This window comes from Mya arenaria, chromosome 14, assembly GCF_026914265.1.
Source record: "Mya arenaria isolate MELC-2E11 chromosome 14, ASM2691426v1".
NCBI lineage: Eukaryota > Metazoa > Mollusca > Bivalvia > Myida > Myidae > Mya > Mya arenaria.
The window spans coordinates 21154823-21179927 of NC_069135.1; the positions used below are offsets into that span (position 1 = coordinate 21154823).

At 33.0% G+C, this 25105-nt stretch overlaps 1 protein-coding gene across 3 annotated transcripts in view; it reads right to left on the minus strand.

The window, feature by feature from the left end:
* Window positions 1-25105, minus strand: part of LOC128218097 (serine/threonine-protein kinase TBK1-like) — a 57697-nt gene that overhangs the window by 14223 nt on the left and 18369 nt on the right. For all 3 annotated transcript variants that reach the window (XM_052925640.1, XM_052925637.1, XM_052925638.1), the window contains exons 3-10: window positions 23208-23348; window positions 22221-22350; window positions 17925-18015; window positions 12582-12675; window positions 10875-11032; window positions 9517-9627; window positions 1294-1473; window positions 566-774 (exon numbers count right to left, since the gene is read on the minus strand). In XM_052925640.1, the coding sequence (XP_052781600.1) occupies window positions 566-774; window positions 1294-1473; window positions 9517-9627; window positions 10875-11032; window positions 12582-12675; window positions 17925-18015; window positions 22221-22350; window positions 23208-23348 (1114 nt within the window). The remainder of the gene's footprint in view (window positions 1-565; window positions 775-1293; window positions 1474-9516; window positions 9628-10874; window positions 11033-12581; window positions 12676-17924; window positions 18016-22220; window positions 22351-23207; window positions 23349-25105) is intronic.

Below are 25105 nucleotides of genomic sequence, written 5' to 3' on the forward strand. Positions count from 1 at the left end.
TGACCATGACAAATGTGAATACAATGTTTGAGGGTTCAATATCAAGTCATTTAAGAGTTATTGATCAGAAACTGTTTATAATAAAAGGTCACCATGACCTTGACTGTTGACCCCAAAATCAATAGGGGTCATTTACTGACCTTGTTAAATCTGCATTGACAGAAGGTCAAAAGGATGACTCATTAACAAGTTATTGATTGGAAGCCAGTATTTTTAAATAACGGCCACCACAACCTTGACCTTTCCCCTTCTGACACCAAAATCAATATGGGTCATAAACTGACCATAACCAATGTGCATACAAACTTAATTGATCAGAAACAAGTGTGATGATGATGATGATGATGATGATGATGATGATGATGACGATGACGATGATGATGATGATGATGATGATGATGATATAAAATTACCCTCAAGTCTTGTTTCCTGGGTAGAAACCAGTACTGGTGTCCACTTTGAGAGGCTATGTAATGTTACTCTAGTGGGGATTGAACCCAAAACATCTTTGGTGAGAGGCCGACACCTAAACCACTAGACCACTCTTACCTCCAAAGTTACTTACTTATAAAATGTTGCGGGAATGTATTTGTATCATCATAGTCCCTATTATAGCAGAATATCGGGTTATTGGCCGTAATTCCATCCGGGTAGCTGTGAATGGGTAGCATAGGCTGAACACAGTCTTTTAGCAGTTGGCCATCAAATATAAGCAGCTGATCTGAGTGTTGGATGTCTGTTTGTTCAGCAATTAACTCTTGGAGGTTAGTTAGGCTGAAATGCACATCATACAGCTCTGGTTACAAAAATAGACCTGATAGCACAATTAGAGCTCTGGTAATGAAAATAATAATGATAACACCATTAGAGCTCTGGTAATCAGAAATAAATTTGTTCATACCATTAGAGGTTTAATAATGAAAATAAGCCTGATAACACCATAAGAGACCTGCTTATGAAAATTAAGCTGATAAAACCATTAGAGCTCTAGTAATGAAAAATAAACCTAATAAAACCATTAGAGCTCTGGTTATGAAAAATAAACCACATCAAACCATTAGAGTTTTGGTTATGAAAATTAAACTGATAAAACCATTAGAGCTCTAGTAATGAACAAACCATTAGAGCTCTAGTTATTAACAGTGAGAGGCACACGGCATTCAGATCACTTAAATTTGAACTTAAAAGTATTGCATTATTTTACAAGGTATTTGTTCGATATTTAGTAAATTAAAGAAATAATGATTTATTTCATCACACATCCTGAAAACAATACATATATCATTTACTTACTTCTTGTTGCTGTCAATATAAACTTTAAGACATCTCCAAGTATGGGAGCAAAATACATGGATAACTCGTTTTCTGATGATACCCTCCACATTGAGGAATAATTCATCAAAGTTCCAGACTTTATGGGGGTCAGCCTCGAGTAATCGGGCAAATATCGGGGTGATCAGGTGTTTTACGCCTCTGAAATAAAGAAATTCAAGAGTAAATAACGTGTTTATTTTCAGATATTGCTATTTTTATCATTTTTTTTTTTTGAAATTTGCCTATTTTACATTCTAAATGCCCAAACTACATGTATCAAGCATTGAAACGCAGAACAGTTGCATTTCTACTTGGTTGTGTTTTTTCTATTTTTTTTTTCTATCTATTTGTGTTTTTTTTTTTTTTGGGGGGGGGGGGGTCATACAGGTTCAATACTTAAAATATTTTGAAATAATAAGAGCAATCTAAATTTAAAGAGTATCAGTGCATTACTTTTTCAAGTGCTGAAGATATATTAAGAAATATGATTATGTGTCTGCATAAAAGGGAAATCTGAAATATCATCTGCTGAATAACTTAATGAAACAAATGAACTCATGACAGTGCATCATATGAGGTGTTTGTCACAATTTTACATTTTTGATACTTTCATGGACTAATAACTTCAAAATTCATTTACTGCAGTGCTCCAGCCAGGATTTGAAAAGGGCAGGGTGGAGTTTTGAAAAGGGCAAGCTACATGAGTCGTGTAGGGGCGATTGGGGGTGGTTGTGGTAGGGGTCCACCCCTGTCACAAGTTGTTTTTTTTTCTGGGGGGGGGGGGGGGGGGTCTCACCCTAGAATTTGTTTTGTTTTCATACTCATTTTAAATCATTTTCCATGATTTTCAGACTTGAACAAAATGGGGCTTTTTCTCAAAATTTAGAAGGGTGTGTTTTAATATCAAAATTGAAATTTGTCTTATTGTCTGTGGTATAGTGTGATTGTACTTGACTGGAGTCTTCTTTAGTGCAATGTCACATATTTCTCCTAAAAATCATGTAAAATGAAGAAAAAAACAAAGACAGTTAAACATTTGAAGCAATCAAATAAATAAATACACAAAAAAAAAAATATGTAAGGGACGAATCTTAATTTGGTACGTTCAGGATTGGGTACGAATGTTACATTCAGCCTGGCTGTTATTTAATTGTCTTTGGTGAAATAATGTTTAATATGCTCATGTTTTAGAATAAAATGACAATTAAAATCACTGCCCTTTCTTAACAAGTCACTTATAAAACATAAAACATTGATAAAATAACTCCTAAATTCGGTCTGACAAAATGGCGGTTTCGGCGAATTTTGACAAGATCGTGGACATGATAGGTAAACACTAGATAAAGCATCAACATATTTTTGTGGGTTACAAAGAAATTTTCATCATCAATATTTTACAAATAAACTTTCAAAACATTTACTGAATAAGTGATGTATTTGATTGTGTTAGCGCCACTTTTCCTGTGTTTATAAATCGGCAGTGACCGTCTGCTTCAAATCAACACTGTTTAAAATGGCGAGTCTCGTCTGTACAATACAATAAACAATTATTTAAAAATATTTAATTGTGCTTGACAACATTTTTCACCATCCCCTCACATTTTCTATCGCATTTTACGAACTTTCATCATTGAATAAACGAGTTCTCAATGTATATTCTGATTGGCTGGTTTTCAATAGCTCCGCCTCCTGCCGATGTTCCCTATTTGGCTTTTCCTAATAATCGGATTAAAAGATGACCGGTTATGAAAACACATGTCGTCTGCTCACTACACAAATACACAATTAGCTGTCATATGACTTGGACAAGGCACATGGGAAGATGAAAGGGCAGTACGGCATATTTTAAGCAGTCGGCAATGGGGCAGCATGGTGACACCTAGCGGGAACACTATTATCATAAATATTACGTAATTTGTCTCAATTATGACAGCGGCTGCCGATCTTTAATAATGATTTCAATAGTAAAAAGGACACTAACGGGATAATTAGCGCTAATAGAGCATTTGTGAAAAGGGCAGTACTCAAAAAAAGGGGCAGGGCGGTAAGAAAAGGGGCACGGGCGCTGCGCCATTGAAAAACGGGCTAGCTGGAGCACTGTACTGTCTTGATAAAATAGAAGAGAAATAAGCAGAAATAGGTATCATGGAAATGTTTGGAAATATTAAATTGGGAATCATATCTTATATGTTTTTCATTTAAAAGACACACAAAATACCTAACATGAACCCCAATTCACAACATGGGTGCTGCCATTCCATTTTTGTTACAGGCAACTATGATGTCATATTTTGCGCTTCAATCATAATGTCCAGCTTACATAAATGTTCTTTACTTACATTATATTTCCCGCTTACATTATATTTCCCGCTTACATCATATTTTAGCTTACAAAATATTTATAGCTTAAATTATAATTCCTGCCGACGTCCTATTTCTAGCTTAAATTATAATTCCTGCCGATATCATATTATATATCTTGCTGACATCATATTTATAGTTTACATTATATTTCCCTCTGACATTATATTTCCAGCTTATATTATATATCCCGCTGACATCATATTTCCGGCTAACATTATATTTCCCACTGACATCATATTTCCAGCTTACATTATATTTCCCTCTGACATCATATTTCCAGCTTACATTATATATCCCGCTGACATCATATTTCCAGCTAACATTATATATCCCGCTGACATCATATTTGGAATTTCAATTTAATTTCTAATGACATCATATTTCCAGCTAACATTATATATCCCGCTGACATCATATTTGGAATTTCAATTTAATTTCTGGTGACATCATATTTCCAGCTAACATTATATATCCCGCTGACATCATATTTGGAATTTCAATTTAATTTCTGGTGACATCATATTTCCAGCTAACATTATATATCCCGCTGATATCATATTTCCAGCTAACATTATATATCCCGCTGAAATCATCTTTGGAATTTCAATTTTATTTCTGGTGACATCATATTTCTAGTTTAAATCATATTCCTGCTGACATCATATTTCTAGTTTAAATCATATTCCTGCTGACATCATATTTCTAGCTTACATCATATTCCTGCTGACATCATATTTCTAATTTAAATCATATTCCTGCTGACATCATATTTCTAGCTTACATCATATTCCTGCTGACATCATATTTCTAGTTTAAATCATATTCCTGCTGACATCATATTTCTAGCTTACATCATATTCCTGCTGACATCATATTTCTAGTTTAAATCATATTCCTGCTGACATCATATTTCTAGCTTACATCATATTCCTGCTGACATCATATTTCTAGCTTACATCATATTCCTGCTGACATCATATTTCTAGCTTACATCATATTCCTGCTGACATCATATTTCTAGCTTACATCATATTCCTGCTGACATCATATTTGGAATTTCAATTTAATTTCTGGTGACATCATATTTCTAGTTTAAATCATATTCCTGCTGACATCATATTTCTAGCTTACATCATATTCCTGCTGACATCATATTTCTAGTTTAAATCATATTCCTGCTGACATCATATTTCTGGCTTACATCATATTCCTGCTGACATCATATTTCTAGCTTTCATCATATTCCTGCTGACATCATATTTCTAGCTTACATCATATTCCTGCTGACATCATATTTCTAGCTTACATTATATATCTAGCTTACATCATATTCCTGCTGACATCATATTTCTAGCTTACATCATATTCCTGCTGACATCATATTTGGAATTTCAATTTAATTTCTGGTGACATCATATTTCTAGTTTAAATCATATTCCTGCTGACATCATATTTCTAGCTTACATTATATTTCTAGCTTACATCATATTCCTGCTGACATCATATTTCTAGCTTACATCATATTCCTGCTGACATCATATTTGGAATTTCAATTTAATTTCTGGTGACATCATATTTCTAGTTTAAATCATATTCCTGCTGACATCATATTTCTAGCTTACATCATATTCCTGCTGACATCATATTTCTAGTTTAAATCATATTCCTGCTGACATCATATTTCTAGCTTACATCATATTCCTGCTGACATCATATTCTAGCTTACATCATATTCCTGCTGACATCATAATTCTAGCTTACATCATATTCCTGCTGACATCATATTTCTAGCTTACATTATATTTCAAGCTTACATATTATTTTAGCTTACCATAAATCACTGGGTTTAGAACACTAGCATATGCATGCTAAAAAATATGTAAAAATTGGGAAAAAAGAATTTAACACCACGAATACCATAGATAGGACGCATTGAAAAATTTAAAAAAAATAATTATTTTCACGAATTTAATTGAATCATGAAAATGGCAAAGGTTATTAAATAGTAAAGCAGTTGAACATAAATGACAAAATGTATTGAATAATAATAGCACAAGTGGTATAAAGCACATAAATATTTAATTGCAGTACTATATTACATAATCAATAAACAAGACTTCCATTCTGTCCTACCGACCTTGAATTGTATAATGGGAAGTACACCATTTTTACCACAACAGGTTGTACTATGGGTCTAGTAAGGAAGCAGCCATAAAGCAGAGATTTTCACAACTTCACACATTGACAGTGCACAATGATGTTGCTTCACATTATGCATGTCTAATTATTTTTTAATATGTGAAATGTATCGTACAATTTCAAAACTTTAAATAATTTTTTTTATCTCTGATGCTAACCATACCGGATTTTCCAGTGCCGCTATAACTAAATCAATCGATGTGAGTAGCGTCCCTTTAAAGTGAACGTAAAAAACACATTTCTTCCATTTATTTCTCTTTTTAAGCAAGTTCGGCCAGAAATGTACTTTGATTTGTTTTGCAAAAGCCTAATACCATAGATAGGACGCAGGCATTATTTTAATGGGAATTCTAGTAAAAAAAGTGACTCCTGTACACTGATTTATGGTCTATCAAATTTCTAGCCTATATCATATTTTGCGCTTACGTCATATTTCCTGCATACTTCATATTTCCCTTCTTACATAATCATATTTCCAGCTTACATCATCATATTATCAGCAAATTTGGTACAATATGTAAATGGCACAGGCTTATGTTAACATAATGGTATCTTTTATATGGAGACCAACACTAGAGTTTATGTCTGTCATTAAAATAAACCAAATACTTCCAAAATGACGTTTATAAATCTTCCTTGTTCTGGATTATGTAATGGGTATTTTAATTTGGCTGATAGCCTTGTATGGTAAAGTTTATCAGGAGTGTATGTATTTTCAATTAAGGAAAAATAACCCTTACAAAGCCAAAAATTTGAAACTATTATCATTATTATTATTATAAAATATTATTATTATTATTATAAAATATTATTATTATTATTATTATTATTATTATTATTATAAAATATTATTACTTTTATCAAATATTTCTAAAATTATTTATTTGGTTGGTAGAGTCAGTTTACCCAGATCAAATGTTTTTGTTTTTGTGTGCCTTATTATTAGACCACAACAAATTGATCATTTTTTCGTCGGATTTGCCGCACATAAAATTCGAATAACGAAAAAAAAAAAAAAAAAAACTTTTTTTTTGCGCCCGCACATATTATTTTGCCGCACCGATTTTTTTTTGTGCATACTTCTCAATTTCCCCTATTTTCTGAATTTCTTTTACTTAAAAATTAAACCTGCAATGTTAGGTCCGGGTAACCGCAAAACAGCTGATATATGTTGACAGTCTTTTTTAACGAGCATATTTTGCAGGACGCACCGTTGTATTCATTTCCGGTATTAATTTTCAGTTTACTAGTAATAAAGTTTTCGTAACATAAAATACACGTTTTAAGTGAAAATCAGTGTCATAGTCAATGGATTATAGTCTTCAGTAAACAATAGCAGTTTCACTGCGTCGAAGGCAATAATTATCTATGTGTGTTTTAATAATTCATTGTTTTGTACTCAAAATTTAGTGGTAAATAATAACTTAATCTGATTTTGAGCGCAAAACTTCTATTCAAATACACGCCGGACACACGACTTACAACCATTGAACATGTTCTCGTGAGTTTGTTTTTTTTAAATTCTAAAATGCATTTCTCATTATTCATATACTCAAGTGTTATCAACAGATAAAAAAGTAGGACTTGTAAATGTTTTAGAAACAGTCTGTATTTACACATACAGTATTATAATAACATCAGTAAAACCAAAAAATACAACCTTTTATAAATATAATGACTGTTTTAATTTTCTAAATTCTTTGTTCTTATGCACCATTCAATTGTAGTACGGAATGAATACAATATTTGTTCTTTTTGGTCTTCGAATAATTGCATGTTACTGTGAGGAATGCTGTCTTTACAATTGTATCCACATTTAAATTGCTGATGCAATGAATGTTAATAGTAAAGCACTGGATCTTATTGCATTTGTTAAATATTGAGACAGATTAACATGTGATACAATCAAAACCTTTTAATTATAACTGAGAACCTTTTTTTTCAATTAAAAAGCATTTCTTATCATAGTTGTATGATAAATTTGGTAAGAAATATATATACATTTTTTTTTTTTCCGCTTTTCGCTCACCTCTGATTTGCCTTAAATTTAAAAAAAAAAGTTTTTTTTTTTTTTTTTTTCGCTCGCTCGCTCCTACTTTTTTTTGGCAAAATCCGTAGAACAAATGATCAATTTGTTGTAGCCTTAGAACTATTATTGTTATTATTATTATAATCATTATAATTACCTTTTTGAGTCATTACTATAAATGCGAAAATAACCGAAAAAGATGTATCTTTACATTTTAATGGTTATGAAAGCTAAACGGGAAGATTAAGTTGCCTACCCACACAAAAAACATACTTTTATTGAAAGTAAGACTAAGCTACGGACAAAAAATAAGCTTCCCCATCACTTGAGATAATGTCATCATTGTTTTATTTTGCGTAACGAGTAACTTATTGGAGGATCTGATGTAGCAGCCAAGACTCTCATGTATTATAATCTTTTACAGATAACTTAATATCAACTCCATCAAACTATGGAATAGTTTTTTACAAATTTAATATCAAATTCAACAAACTGTAGAATACTTCTAAAATTTAATATGAAATTCATCCAACCATGAAATATTCCTTTTATGAATTTTATAACAGTTTTAGACTGGTACCAGAGATACTTTTTCCCTGATCATCATCTGTCTTTACAACAAACTAAAAAGGGGCACAATATAACTTTATACTTGATAGATGCACCAAAAAAAAAACATATTAAAATTAATGCATTATTATGATTAGCTCATTTGATGATCAAAACAAAAAAAAGCATATAATTTGACTACAGATAAAAAAAAATAAGCGATATTTTGGTCCTTTTTTAAACTGGGAAATATGTGGCCACATAGCTAATTGAAAACCCCATTAATAAAGGCTAATATTTTATTATCTGTACACAAATCATATGCTTTTTCAAATGAGTTAAACATTATAGTGCATTCAATTAATGTGTTTCTTCAATCCCCCTTTAAAAGAGTACTGATGCACTGGGATAAGGTCAAAAATTTACAGATGCACAATCAGCTGTTTTTAATTTTTAAAACAGGTCAGAAGGTATAACATATTTCTTTTTATTGGGTTTATAGTGAACTGAATTAGAGATAATGATTTTAAAATTGTTCTTTGAACAATCCAAAAACATTTTAAGCAAGGTTATTTTTGGCGATATGACAATACAAGTTCTGAACTTTTTATTTTTTCTTAAAAAAACAACCCAGACCAGTTATATATCTTGAGGATTATTTTTACACTTACAGCAGTCGAAATAGGTCCAGATAAGCACAAGTTCTCAATCCCTGCACTAGTAAAATTTTCTCCCACCTCACAAATTTTGATTTTAAGCTACTGTAGCAAGGCTTGGTGAATTTTGATCTTTTTGAAAAATAATTATGCCAAGCACTACGTTTAGAATTCAGGGGCCCATTTCAATAAGATATCTTAGTATTAAACCTAACGCTGCTAAAGAGTGCTCCTGGACAACAGTAAAGCGAGGAGCAATTATCTGTACGATAACTCTTCTTACAATATCTTTACTGAACTCAGTTAACCAAAAACGGGTTTACGCCTGGAAATATACGATCTTCAGCGTTACGATCTTTATTGAAACAGGACCCAGGCTTCTTTTAATTTGATATCTGCACTTACACAGACAGTCTGCACGTGGGTGGCAATTCACGGCTCCATTCAATGGCCCCGCCCTCTGTATGCTGTACACCCATAATCATCCCGCTCTCCTTATGCCGTGTGATCTCAAACCTGAAAGGGTATATCACCTAATTTAAGTCATCAAAAACATGCAAACATGCAATACAATGATGTCTCTTTTTTAAAAAGCAAAAAACCCGAAATGTACTGATTTTTCTGATGACAGGAAAAAAACAAACAATGATGTCATTTCCTTTTTGTGTGTTTATTTCAAGCATGCAATTACAATAATGTTTCCTCTCAGTTTCCCCTTACAAAAAGTGACCATCAACCTCAAGTGATAGCACCAGTATAATGAATACATTCTCCTGCTTGATGTGAACTTTGAACTTTACCTCAAAGGGCATTCTTTTATTGAGTAACTCATGGGTATCATTTTCACTTTTTATTCAGTGATTTTAAATGCACCATGAAATCCTTGCAGAAAAAAATCCCCATTATTAATTAGCAGACACAAACATGCATGTTATGTATAGCTTAGGATATTAGACTTTGCAGCGCATGATTTCAAGCATGTAAACTCTGAGCATTCCACTGGCAGACACTGAGTTCAACTTTAAAGTTTACGCATGCATTGCACACATTGTATCTTTTCCTTGCTTTTTATCTAAATTACAAGTCACAAATCAGGGCGGCTATAGACATGGTATATGTTTTCTGTTTTATGTATGTTTCTAAACAATGTTAATTATCTAAAGCTTTGAACGACCAGTTACAGCATTAAGATAACATTGAGTCCCATGAATGCACTCTTCATGCATGCTATTTGTGCAGTGCAAATTTGTGAAAAAAAATTGGGGGGTTTTCTGGGTATTTAGAAAATATGATTTTTTCTCATGTAGATGTAACACTTGGGGAAATTGGGGAAAAAGCTCAAAAAATACAAAAATTACACTAAAAGCAAGGTATAAAAGAAAGAGGTATTATAATTGACCAGTTTTGATAACTATGCATGTCCTTGTTCAATACACTGTTAAATCACATTTTGTTCAAGTTTTAAATGGGAATGTTTGCATTGAAATTGGAGAATATATATATATACTTTTTGTTATTGGAAAATAATGAATAACAGCTATAAAAAATGGCTGAAGAAAGCCCTGAAGCCAGAATAACATGTTGTTTTTTTTAAAATAAAATTAATACAGATTTAACTTCATTCTTTATTTTCATGTTGGTATTATTAAAAAATTGTTAAAGGAATATTCTGTTTGAAGGATCATACTTTATGGTCATTGTGTCTTAATAAGAATATGTTTTCATAGATAAAAATTCAAGTTCCCTATAGAAAAGTGACTAACATTTTTTCCCGGTTTTTGCGACCTCCATATGGTTTAAACGGCAGCATCCCCGTAGCAACATGGAAGAACGAGACCCCGAGGCTCCAAAGATCAACTTTAGATGTAAACTGCTTCCTGTGTGGAGCTCGTAAAACAGCTCTCTCATACATATCAGGGTGCTGAAAAAGGTCAATGAAGATAATGCGAGTTACTTAAAGTTGATCAAGGGGCATAATTCATCTACATTTTTTGAAGAGTTATTGGACTTACTAAGCATGTTTATCGTCTATATTTGTGTACAAAGTTTCAGGTGAATATCTACACTATTTTTAGTATAATGCAACTTTGAGGGTTTTCCTTGAGGGGAATCAAGCTATGACCTAGTTGTTATTATCATGATAGCTTTTTTATTCACAAACTTGTCCTTATTTACAGTCATGACATCATTCATGAAACTGTACATGCAATACAATTAAAATGGCTGCCATTATGTTACGGCATTGGTGTTTCTGGTTTATTTGTTGAAAAAAATGCTGAATATTCATTTACCACCGAGGCCAGAATCCCGGGCCAGTATTCAATATTGATCTTATCCTTAACCTTAAGACATGCCTCAGTGATTCCATTCAGCCTACTGGTCAGCTAAATATACAGGCCAATCAAAACAGTTAGATTATAATCTTAAACTTACGTTCAACTTAAGAAGGTTATTGAATATCGCCCCTGATCGGTAATTTGTTGAGTTATGAAGGCCATCAGTCTTGGACTCGACTGAAGCCTTATGAGCAAAAAGAGTCTCAGAACCTAGAACCATGATAAGCAACAGTCTCAAGTCTCAGACTCAGAAAAGCTCTTTGAAAAATTACAAAGAGTCATGAATAATCAATTAAAAAAACTTTCATTAAAACTCAACTAGGAGGAAAAATACAATGAAACAAAGATTTGCAGTTTTGTCACTTGAAACTGTACTCAGACTTGACTTTTTGTAATCCTGACTCCTGACATGACTCAGACATGAAATTGGATAGCACAATTTTTTATATTAGTCTTAAATACCTTTACTAAGTAGACATTGTAGATTATTATCAAACTATTTTGCCATCCTATATTTGTGGTATTTTAGGTATTATGTCTAAAGGTATGTCCAGTCATGAATAACTATTAATATATAAGTGATTATAGCAAGGCTTGACTGAAAACCACAAATATTTCAATTAATTGAGTAAGAAATCTAAAGCATTTTCAATAATTTAGAACATGGCAAAATATTTTTAAACATTATCTTAATATCAGCAAATATGGAAATAAAACCAAATTTCAAAAAATCATCACAAATGCTGATGTTAAATTACAAAAAAATAATCAAATAACAGATATTTCCCATGTATTTTTCCTAAAATATTTCTTATTTTATTAATCTAATTACACTCAAGAGGCAATGAATGAAACAGAACTGCAAGCTGTTATAGAAATGAAATAGTGCCCAAAGAGGCAGCTGAAGGGCTGTAATAATTTCCCCTTGGGTATTGAAGGCCTTGTTAGGCCTCCAATGGGGCAAGCACCCTGCCACAGATTTTTAGAAGCTCTTTGAGGGCACTCCTGGCCTCAGATTTTAAACTTATTTTTTTTTTACTTTTAAAAAACAAAACAACAACATAAAACAAACAATTTACAGTTCGGCCCTAAATATTATTAAAAGCTGTCCCAGAATGCAACAATTTTCCATACCAGGTACTCTTCCGTTCCGTAGAGCGACATAAACTGTTCTTCATCATTCTCTACTTGCTTTGCAGCCCCGAAGTCTGTTAACTTGTATATTGACCTGCGGGAAGACAGAGAATATTACAATCTCTTTTTTAAAGATAGTACAATGTACACAACAGTTAGCGCAAAATGAGTTTTGCAAAACAGGCCATGTGAGCCCATGGATAATCATATTCTTAGGCTCGAAAAAAAAATCTGAAGGCCGATACAGATTTGTAATGTGAAGCCTTCGGGTACGGAGCACTGGAATTTCCTTAATCCCAAAATAGTTATTGCAAAAAAACCTGTGCGCTCGGGCTCTTGCATTTCGCGCAGCCTGTCATCATACTGTACATGTATATTATATTTTTCACAATGCAATTCTGTGTAATCGTAATTGATTCAGACCAAACACTATTAGTTTAATTAACTCTTGTAATTTTAAGCTGGAGTGGGTGCCAAAGGGTCTTTAGTCAAGATGTCTACAGCATTCAATAAGATCAATCAATAATTGATCAAATTAAAGTCATGATTTAAGTGAGCAATAAAAGTGGTCTCCACAAAAACATAAATAGACTTGGTTTTGAGTGAGTAATACAAGTTATATTAAGAGTTCTGCATATCTTGCCACTTAATAACCCTAATGGACTTGACTTCTGACAAATTTATGAATGGTTTGATTCATAGTTCTCCATTTCAGATATATTACATTTTACCCTGTGAGTAATATCAGAGTTAAACATACCAACCATTGTGTGTGTTTTACTGAAAGCGCCTTAAAAGTGCCATAAAGTATTAGCAATCAGGACATCTTAACTGAATAATCTGAGGCTGGGGAAAACCCAATTGTACTATTGTAAGAGGTATAGATCTCTTCCTTATTATATTATTCCTGTTATAAGGCCTGAAAAACAATAATGCTGTTTCCGGTTACCGGAGGGTAGGTACCCAATATGTACCTACGAAATAGGAACCAACCCTAACGCTTTTTTCGTTCGTCTGTTAAAAAAAATGTTAGCGTGTGTTTTAAAAATTACTTGAACGCCAATCCCCTATGATGACAATAACATTCTTACATAAAGCCTTATTAAAAATATATAAAAAAAGCCTACCTACCCTACCTGTTTCTGGACAAGATTTAACCTTAACCAAGCCTATTGTTTTTGGCCTAACCAATAACAGAACATTAGCAGTCACCAACTTAAGAATGTGGAAAACTCAAAAGTGCTATTGAAAAAGAGCATACACCCTTTCCTTCTGGTATTAATAATACATTAGCGGTCAATTTTCAGAACATTTATTCATCAATGTGAAAGTGCTTTATGAATCACTGAAAACACCCAACCAATTTGAGATACAACACAAGACCGCTACTTATCATCAACCCAGTGCGTTTTACCACAAAAACCAAACCAAGTCTTGGTGATAAGTACTTCCGAAAAAAAATCAATCTTATCACTTTAAAATATAGAATGAATGTGGTTTAAAAACAATAACTCATGCTCTTTACAATACAATAGTGGTTTAAATGGCTGAAATACATGTAAGTCTACTATGGGGGTCAAAGTCAAATCATTTTGTTCCCTTTATAAAGTTAAACATGAAACCTGTCACAAAAATTAGACCTCAAGTATCAATTATATAATGTCATAAATGTCCTTCATGGCTGTCTTTCACAGCGTGGAATAATGGTACCATTACCCCTTATTATATCATATTATATTGAAGCCTGCCAGAACTAATTGGCAAAAGATGATTATGCATTTAAAACAAACAGCATAATAATGATGGAATATACAGCTGTCATATTCACAAATATAATCAAGTAGGTGCCCTCATATTCAACATAACAGTAGGTGCCCTCATATTCAACATAACAGATTATTTAAAAAAAAATATTCCATAATTATATTAACGTTATATGCTGTGCACGGAATGTGCATTATTAATAACTTTACACCCAAGTGCAAGTTGCAATTCTTAATAGGTTATTATTATATTTGCAATTAACATTTAGGAATTCCTTTATAATCAAAGCTCCAAATAAAAGAACATACTTGTGGTAATGAGGCCAATTTTTTTTAATTGCATGGTTAACGTTACTATTTGTCCAAAAAGAGGTAGGGTAGGTAGGATTTTTTTTATTTGGCTTTGTGTAAGAATGTTCTTGTCATCATTGCGGAATGGCGTTACATAGTAATCTTTCCACTACACATTTAAACAACCAATTTTATTTTTATCTTATTTTCTATGAAAAGTATTTATTTAAAAACGATAGGGATTGTGCCTATGTCATAGGTTTATGTAACCTGTACAGAAGTATTTTGTGTAGGCCTTCTGGGATAGTCAGAAGAATGTGGATCATTATTAGTTCCTACAGAGTCATAAGACATACAATAAGATCAATCCTAAATTATTCCCTTTTAACCACAATATAACCACATCATATAAAATATTTGTGTATTTGTCTGGTTTTTATTAAAATTTATATAAATAACACAAATGAACTGATGCAATTCCACAAATGTATGTATTAGTTATCTTTCATATTTTTAAAAATACGGAATATATTGCAAGCGAGCCGAAGGCAAGCGCAGCAATATGTTCCGTATTTTTAAAAATATGAAAGATAACTTGCTTACAGTTTGTCACGTCCGCACACCCGGCAAAACGTTGACTGACAAATGCCGACTCCACCTAAAAATTGATTGACAAGCCAGGGAAATAATCTAGTGGCGCGGCACTGGTTCTTTGATGTCACGTGATGTCTGGTGCGGTACATGCAGACCTAAGAATTAAATTGTCGCAGTCTCGTGTTGGCTTTTGTTCTAAAAAGTTAGCGTCATGGACTTTACAATTCTGGATAGTGATAATGAGTTCTTTAAAAACTTTTTGTTTGAAGAAATGTCGAATTTTGATTCTAGTTATAATGATGTTACAGTGTCACAACTTCTTACATTGGATACTCAGCAACTTGTAAATGATTCATTCGACAACAAAGAAAATACTGCCCCAGGTTAGTACGTCAATATTACGAAAAGTTATTCTAGCGGCGTAATTTCATTTTTGGAATGGTAGTCATTATGTAATTTGCATCGGTTAACATTTTTTGTTGTTTTGTGTTTATTCAGATGATTTTAATGTATAGATCGGTAATTTTACTTTCGTCGGTTTTACGGCCGGTTTGGGAGGCCGCTCACTGACAACGACATCAGGACGAAGCAAAAGAATGCGGTGCCTACAAACACGTCTTGTAGCAACAACTTCGCCCTTGGCGTTTGGCAGGACTGGGCTGAAATCTCCAGCCAGAGACTAGACATGAATGCAGTTATCCAATTCCTGTGGACATTTCTAACTTTGTTTCATACCAAGATATGGATTTCTGGCTTCAACGTTTCATTTGTGAAATACGGAGAAAAAACGGCCAGCCTTACCCACCACAGACTTTACAGAACATTGCTTCTGGGCTTCAGCGCTACCTGCGTGTAGAAAAGTCTGCGAAAGTCAATTTTTTCGACACCCACAACAGTACATTCACGGGATTTCGTAAAACCATCGATTCTCGGATGCGTGAACTTACGAACGAAGGTGTTGGAGTAGAACAAAAACGATCTGATCCCGTGTCTAAAGAAGACGAGAGAACAATGTGGGAAAAAGGCGTTTTTTCGATGGACACATCAAAAGGACTTTCAAACGCTGTGTTTTTTTACAACGGTAAAGTATTTGGGTTGCGGGGAGGCGAGGAACATATTGGATTATTGGCAGAACAATTTCATCTTGGTCATAACGACATAAACAATCGTGTTTTTGTTAAATTTGTACCTCGTCTACGGAAAAATGCTCAAGGTGGTCTAAAATCCAATAAGAAAGTTGCTCACATTCGGGAACCAATTGTTCATTATGAATCAGCTACTGATTGTGAAATAAGTGTGTTTAAGTTGTATGAAAAGTATCTAAGTTTGATTCCAAGATGTGGAAACTTTTACAGAAAGCCTCTTGACGATCTTAAATTCAGTGCCGGAAATGTGCCACAAAAACAACTTAAAACAATGATGAAGAGCTTGTTCCAACAGGCCGGCATTCCAATCGAAAACAGAAATATCAGCAATCATTCGGGTCGAGTAACATTATGCACCACATTGTTTAATGAGCGATTTAGTGACAAAACTGTTATGAACCGTTCGAAACATTCATCTACCGCAGTACACCAGTATCAAAGAGAACAGTTTCCTCTTCAAGAAGTCAGCAAAACCATTGAGCCTGTTCTGCTTGAAGAATTTAAGAAACCGAAGATAGAGCCGATCCCTGAACCGGAAGAACCCGCCAAGTCGTCTGGTACAACGGATGATACTGTAGTGATACATGTTCCTTCCTGTGTTCGGAAGGTGATATTTGTTACATGTGAAAATAAGCACCAGGTTTTGGAAATTTAGACTATTTAATTGTGAACAAAAACATAGTAATGTTCGAGCAATCATCGATGTTTAATTAACAGTTGTTTTGTTTTCATGTTAAAATATCGTTTTAATAAACACACAAGATATGTTGTTGATTAATTTTGGTTGCAAATTTTAATAAACACACAAGATATGTTGTTGATTAATTTTGGTTGCAAATCTAGGGGTCGGCCACTTTAGAATGCCCGTATTATGGAAAGCATCAACATTTTACTGTAAACAATACAGGCTACTTTCTAGAAAAGTCACGTAGGCCAAATATCACTGTATCTTCTCTGTATCGGAGTTCATATCAGGGACGAATTGCAGAATATGGGAAATATTTTTCAAATTTAAAACGAAATGCAGCAATCTCATTGGCTTTCAAAGTAGGACAAACTGTAAATCATGGATACAGTATAGTAAACAAGAACAAATGAGCTATAACAGTAAAAAAAACCACTGCTGTCTTATAAAAATACTAAAAAATGCATGTTTCCAGACTAGAATGTCATTTTTACAAACACATGGTAAAGTAGAAATATTTTCAAAAATTCTGAAAAAAAAAAAATTCTGCTATAAATACAATGAAAATATTTCACCAATGTTTATACTATAAGTAGAAGAATGGGAACAACCTATGGCCCAGTGATCACCATAAAGATAGTTGTTGTTGTTGTTGTTTATAACAGAGATGATGACAGACCAAAAAAATCCTATTCCTGAAAATTTTCTTCTTTCCTGGACCCCAATTGAAATTCCAAGGTACTTCTTACTATTGATATCACAAATGGCTACCAAAAAATATATTTTATATTTTTTATAAGTTTCAGTCCTGGATGCAGTGCTAATCCTTAACTTCATTATCCGTGTTTATAAGCTATAGTATTACCTTCCATCTTCCCCGATATATCTAAGGATGTTTCCCGGCTTAATATCTCGATGGACAATCCCATTATCCCGCATGTACTTCATTCCAGCAGCTGAAAAAAAGAACATTGCACATAAGAATATATCTGTGCAAGGGAAAGTGTAAGAAACCTGGGACCATGATTAAGAACAGTCTGAAAGTCATGAGTCCAGACTCAAGTGGCAAAACTGCAGATCTTTATTTCATAGTAACTTTCCATCCAAATGAGTGATTGTACTGGTGATGAAATTTGCTGATATTATTACAAATTTTATTACAATTTGAAACTGACACTTAGTTTTGTAAAGCGAATGGAATACAGGCGATTCTTTGTAATTTAATTAATAAACATTCAGGGTCTGAATCTAGACTCAGACTGGAGACTGTGTGTAATCATAGTGGGCCTATGCCCAAACAAACTTACTCAAATTCTCATTGTCTCAACTCATATGAACACAAAACCCCAAAGTATGACTAAGAATTGCATATGTTTACTTTTTTTTAAAAAGCTCATCACCATAAAGACTGATCAACATACTTGGTCACTATTTTATAAAAAAATAATTATATTACATAGCAAACAAATGTACTTGATTTCAGTTTATTATTTCCTAGATAGAAATAATTTTCTTTAAATATTGAACAATGAAGTTAATCATCATTTACATAATATGCATAAGATAATTCACTGTTTACGGAGTAAAACTGAAGTAATTTTGAATTATGTAGTGTGGAAAAATTGCTTGACGTTGAGACAAGAAGTTTTTTAACATTGGGGTCAGTTCTGGTGTCTTCATTCGGGGACTATGAGAACGTGCCCCTTGTGGGGCTTGAACCCATAACCCCTTGGGGGATAGGACTACCATCTATACCATTACACCACTCTATGATAATACAGAATGTATTCTACACCTTCAATGCATTAATAGGCTTTCATATTATTGTTAGTAAAGAGTGGATATAAAATTCCCCTTTACAGCAAAAATAGAACGCATTATTTTGGCCATCTTAGGGTAAAATCACCCTATTCTCAACAGGTCATTCGCAACAAATTAAACTTAATCAGGCCTATAAAATTCAACCATTATTTTCCCACATTAACAAGGTATGATTCATGGGAAATTCTGCCAATCTAAATATATGAAACAAGATGATGGCTCATTACCATCACATTCTTTGTAGATGAAATGTAACTCATGACCTCACAAACAATAGGCCATTAATTATATGTACAGCCTTGTTACTTGCCATGTGAAACACTCATTTATATACTGTAAAGCCACCTTTACTTGAGAAGCAATACTTTTTTTTTGGTTATAACAATTAAACAAAAAGGCACAATCCTATTAAATTCAATAATGTTCAAGTGTCAAACAAAAAGACTGCAATTTTTAGGCTTTGAACAACTAAAAAAAAAAAAAACCATGAGTAAAAAAAGTTTTTCATTTTCTCTTTTATTGAGTAAATACTTGAAATTCCCTTCATAGATTAGCTTCAACATGACAAAAGAATAAAAATACAACATTTAAGTGTGATTCATTATTTCAGCTTAAGCAATACCACAAAATTCTTCCAAACTTTTTCTGCTGTAACATACAAGTATTTGTGACCATACTGTTAGATTAAGTTCATTCTAGCACAAAATCAACTGCCACTAAAAATGAATGAACATACAATACCTCTGCATGTCAATTTACATTAAGTTATTGAGGAAGCTTTGGTATCTGACCTTTAACCTTTAACTGGCCAACCAAGGAATGAACATGTCCATAAATTGGGCTTATCATGATTTGTTTCGTTGTTCATGTTTTATTTCCAGTATAAAATATACAGTTACGGTAATGTCCAAATAGACACACACCCCACCCCACAGGTAATTTTAAAAACCAGGTATCTTTTAATTAAAGTATCTTAGTCATATTAAACTTCAAAATTTTCGTATCTGTATAAACTTCACCGATGGCAACAAGGTCACTTTTTTCATTCCTGATCTTTGTTTTGAACTCAAAAACTGACTTTCGATCACTTCATGAAAATATGCAAGCCAAAAGAAAGAAAAACAGGAAAATTATAATGACACCAAATCATTTCAATCTACGACTAAAATTGATTAAGATATTAATTAAAACTGTCCCTACAATCACTTAAACTACCAATGAAAGACACCAATAGACAGCTTTTAGAGCATGTTCTTTAAGGAAATATACGGCCAAATAGTTCTTTTCTCCTATCGAAACTAATGACTTTTTAAAAATTTATTATCACCATATCTCAACTGTATATTTACTCAAAATTAGATTGATGCCAGATTTATGTTTAAAGGAAAGATATTCATATTTTCTTCCTGATTCATTCTGCTAACAACATAGCACCTTGAACTTTTAGAAAAGCAATTTATAAGGCACATGACAGGGAAAGTTTGTTCAAATGTCATACGCCTTCAATTAAGAAAAGAAAACACCATATAGTTCAGCAAACAAATACCAATATTCTGGATGTCTATATGTTTCATAGATACAGTAAAAGTCATTTGTCCCATCAGGTCATAAATGTGTGGAAGAGTTTATCTGTACATATCTGTAAACTGATGATGTGTGGGACTTGACAAGCTTACAACTCACACTTCATGTTGCCAAAGTTATGTCTAAATTGTGAGGTACATGTAGTGTACCAGTATATAAAATCATATCTATTTAAAACAAAGCCATTTATTGATATATTTATGTTTGCCTGATCGCTCTTGTTAGGAATACTGCAGATCATCCATATAAATTTATAAGTTATTGACAACGATGACGTTAAAAAGTTCTGAACAATTAACCCAATATAAAGTAACCATGATTCTTGTACAATTTAAATTTCATGATGTTGTTTGTGACAATTTTTCCATTTTTAACAGTGATCCGAACTGCACAAGGCCGCAATCCCTGCACTGGTAAAATGCTTTTCGAACTTACTCAAACTTAAGATTTTATGCAGCAGGACTTGCTATTTAATTCTGCGAAGTACAGAAGTAATTATTTATTTGGTCTTGTATTTTGTTTATTTAGATGACTGTTTTAATCTTCATTTATTTCCAAACAATGAAACTGTTAGAATCGCAAGCTTCAGATGTCATTCTTATTTAGGTCAAGGTCACAACTCAACAAAAAAATATGTCAGAGTGGTGGCGCCAACACCAAGGCTTCGAGGGTAAGGCTTGCATTTCAAATAAAACCTTTCAATTGCTTATAAAGTCTAAGGTAAGATATCAAGGAGTTTGGCATACAGCTAAGCTGGTAATAAATATTCTGGAATCATTTTCACTCTTTAAGTGATTTTTAAAAGCTATTAGAAGAATTTAGTGACGCACTCAATTATTATGCTTCATTATCGGGGCTACATTATCAACTATAAATAAAGAAAGTATTCCTTAATTAAACAACTTGACAATATTTTAAAAAAGGAAACTTTGTTCTAATCACCATGTGAGGACTTTGGTGAAAGAAACAAATGTTTCTTACTTTATTTCTCATACTAAGAAAAAATCATAAACAAATATTTACATTCACCTAATCCTTTGTGTAGAGACAACTTGACATTCATATTGAATAACCAGCAAATCGTTGCTGGCAATGTTTATATCAATAATACATGTATTTACATTCTCACGCGATAAAATTTAAGTTCATTTTGCATGAGCTGGCTGACCATTCTTAACCTCTGACTCACCTGGGTCATGCATATGTAAAACATAAACGAAAATGTCTTGATAATTTTCTTTATCGTTCTTAAATGGTGAACACTTTAAGGAAAATAAATAATAATTTTATGAAAAGGGGAAAATGTAAATATAAGGATTGATTCTTTTTTCTTGTGTTTACATACTTCATGGATTAGCAAAATCGTGGCTGAGCGTTCATACAGTATGAACACACAATAAATTAGAAACCATCTTAAATGTTCCCTGATTAGATTAGCACTTCATTCAACCCATGATGTATGATGTTATTATTATCTGCGAATCATTTATACAAACATTTTATTTCTGCCTTTTATACAATTGAATTATTTTTGTGACCACACAGACTTGAATGCTTGCATATTTCCCAAAGAGTGCATTACCAAGAAGTGCTAGCATGCAGATTGGCATTTGCTCATGTACCCTCCGGCTTTCATTCAGCATGAACGTGAAAAAACAAATGTGGTAAATCCTTATTTAAATTCCTCCCAAGCAAAACATAAAGCCAAAAACAATATTAATGAATATGAAATTATGTACCAACAAAGGCTACTTACTGACATGGTCGAAAACAATAAGAAACTCCTCCTCGGGAAGTCCGTATGCATTGTTTGGCTCCTCAAGCATGTTGTACAAGCTCCCGTGCTCCGTAAGCTGCATCACTATCACCTTGTTGTTTGTCCCTTGCTGAAATGGTATGACTGTTATGTATTTCCCTGTCCAAACATTGAGCATGCAAAACCAACTTTGACTTTGAGGACAAATTTCGGTCTTGCAGGAACAAGTGGTATGTTTTTCATTTGACAAGTTGAAAAATTCTTAATGTGAGAGATAAAAAACGCCAGTATCTTAATGTTCAGGGATCAATAATAAAGGGAGTCTGAGACTCTTAAATTTGGGCCTGGGCCGTGATTACAAACAGTCTCAGGTCTGAGTCTAGACTCTGATAAGCACTTTTATCAAACTGATTCCATTTGTTTTACAAATTTTATAATTGTACAATTTCAAATTATAATGAAATTCAGCGAATTTCACCATCAATGTTTAAGTAGAAAGAAAGCAACAATGAGGAAAAGACTTGGAGTTTTGCCATTTGAGCCTGAACTCATACTTGATCGACTATACCCAAACTCCTTTTTTGAAAGAAAACTCACCTCTTCTTCAGTTGCCAAGAGGAGCACAATATTTCTGTGAGTGAGTTTTTTCATGACAACAAAGAACCTCATATTCATTGTCTGAAGGAACTCACCTCTTCTTCTATTGCCAAGAGAGGCACAATATTTCTGTGAGTGAGTTTTTTCATGACAACAAAGAACCTCATATTCATTGTCTGAGAGAAAACTCACCTCTTCTTCTATTGCCAAGAGAGGCACAATATTTCTGTGAGTGAGTTTTTTCATGACAACAAAGGAACTCATATTTATTTTCTGAGAGAAAACTCGACTCTTCTTCAATTGCCAAGTGAAAAAGGCACAATATTTCTGTGTGTGAGTTTTTTCATGACAACAAAGGAACTCATATTCATTGTCTGAGAGAAAACTCACCTCTTCTTCAATTGCCAAGAGAGGCACAATATTTCTGTGAGTGAGTTTCTTCATGACAACAAATTCCCTCATCTGGACCTCGGCAGGCCTCATGTGAGCGGCCTGGCTGAAGACTTTCACTGCCACTTCTTCACCAGTGCTCTGTTAACAGGTAAAAAATAAAATTATGGTCAATGTACAGAAATAGCAATGAACTGTCATGAACAATTTACATAATTGTGACATCATTTAACACAATTTAAAAGAAAGCAGTTTGCAGACTTGGTAAACACAAAGACACTTGGATTGAGATTCCTCATATCCCATGGACTTACATGTGTAAGCATGTGACTTTATAAAAGTTTTGCAGGTTTAACACCTCCCCCCTTGCATATTGAATACTGAATAATAAAGTTATACTGGAATCCTGCCAGCCAAAATAATTACACAAATTCAATTTGTAAATCAAGTTTATTAAAAAAAACATGTCAAAAAAGAGGGTTATTAGATGCTTTTAATCATTTTTAAAATGTTTGATACAAAAAATATAACCTCAGATGCTATATGGATCAACACTTTGGGGCATGACTGCAATTAATGTAATCGAAAGTGTGCACTTATACTTGTTATTATTATAAGGAATTTGAATATATCATTTAAAGCTGTAGTTTAATGATTCTTTTTCAGGCAGTGGTTGAAATTAGCACAAGCCTGCAAGCCCTGAACTTGTAAAATGCTTTCTTTGCTCCCTCAAGTTGATTTAAGAATTCGGGCTTGTTCATACAAAAGTCTAATTTTGATGACTGTTCAGGTGATCTAGGTTATATAGCTTCAATTTTAGAAAATTTCAAAACTTCCTGATGATATATAAGTTACAATATGTTAGATTATATGATAGTTTAGACCATGAAAACTGTGGCAGTTCCATATGAACTTCCTGAACATTAATATTTGAAGTTTTCGTCTGAAATATGGAAGTTTATGCCTCTATTGTCAAACTAGATACTTCAAATATTTAATAATAATGAATAATTTGTAACAATAACTTGCTAACTTCACAATTATATGTATCAAAATAATTCATTTATTTCAAGACTTATATTGAAAATGTGGCCATGAAGTTACAGTGACACGGGGTTTTGATATTCTGAACAAAAAGGTCTTCACTTTTTGTAGAAAATACCTGTAGAGGAAGTTTTTGTACTTTCAAGACTCAATTTTTGGATGTTTTGGAACACTTTTAGGGAGTTTACTGTTATAAACATCCAAACTGCCTTTAACAGAAGCTCCATCAGTGTCTAACGTATAAATTTTTACAGAAATGATATGGTTACATCAGAAGCCAGGTTTTAAAAAGGACAGTGTGCTGCAGGACAGGTATAGGTACAGCTTGCTATAAAGGCATAATTTTTTTTCAAGCTGTAAAGATCTTTTATAAAGGCATTTAAATCAGGATGTAAAGATCTTTTAAGAACTTGAACATTATGAATTTGGCAAATATGTTAGTGATTTTGTTACTTGAAGTGGTATTAGGTTTCAACTGGCAATTGCCAATGGCAACAAAATCGCAACAAAAATAGCGAGAATTTTTCATATTTGTAGGATTTTATCAATTTTACAAAGTATTAATTTTATAATGTGGTAAGCACTCTTTTTAGTTTAAGCAGTCCGCACTAGTGCATGATTAATGATGTTCATCGATACAAGCAGCATTGCAGCATGCTATCATGGATCTGTATGCTAATTTGTGGGCTGTTGTCATGGACTGGGAAATTAGTTAGACATTCTTATTGCTTTAACAGGATTAACATAATACAAGGCCCTTTTCAGTCCATTTTGGGAAAAAGACAGTAGACATTTGGGAAAATCTATGTAATGAAAAATACCATTTTGAGAAAAAATGATCGCTTTACATCAAA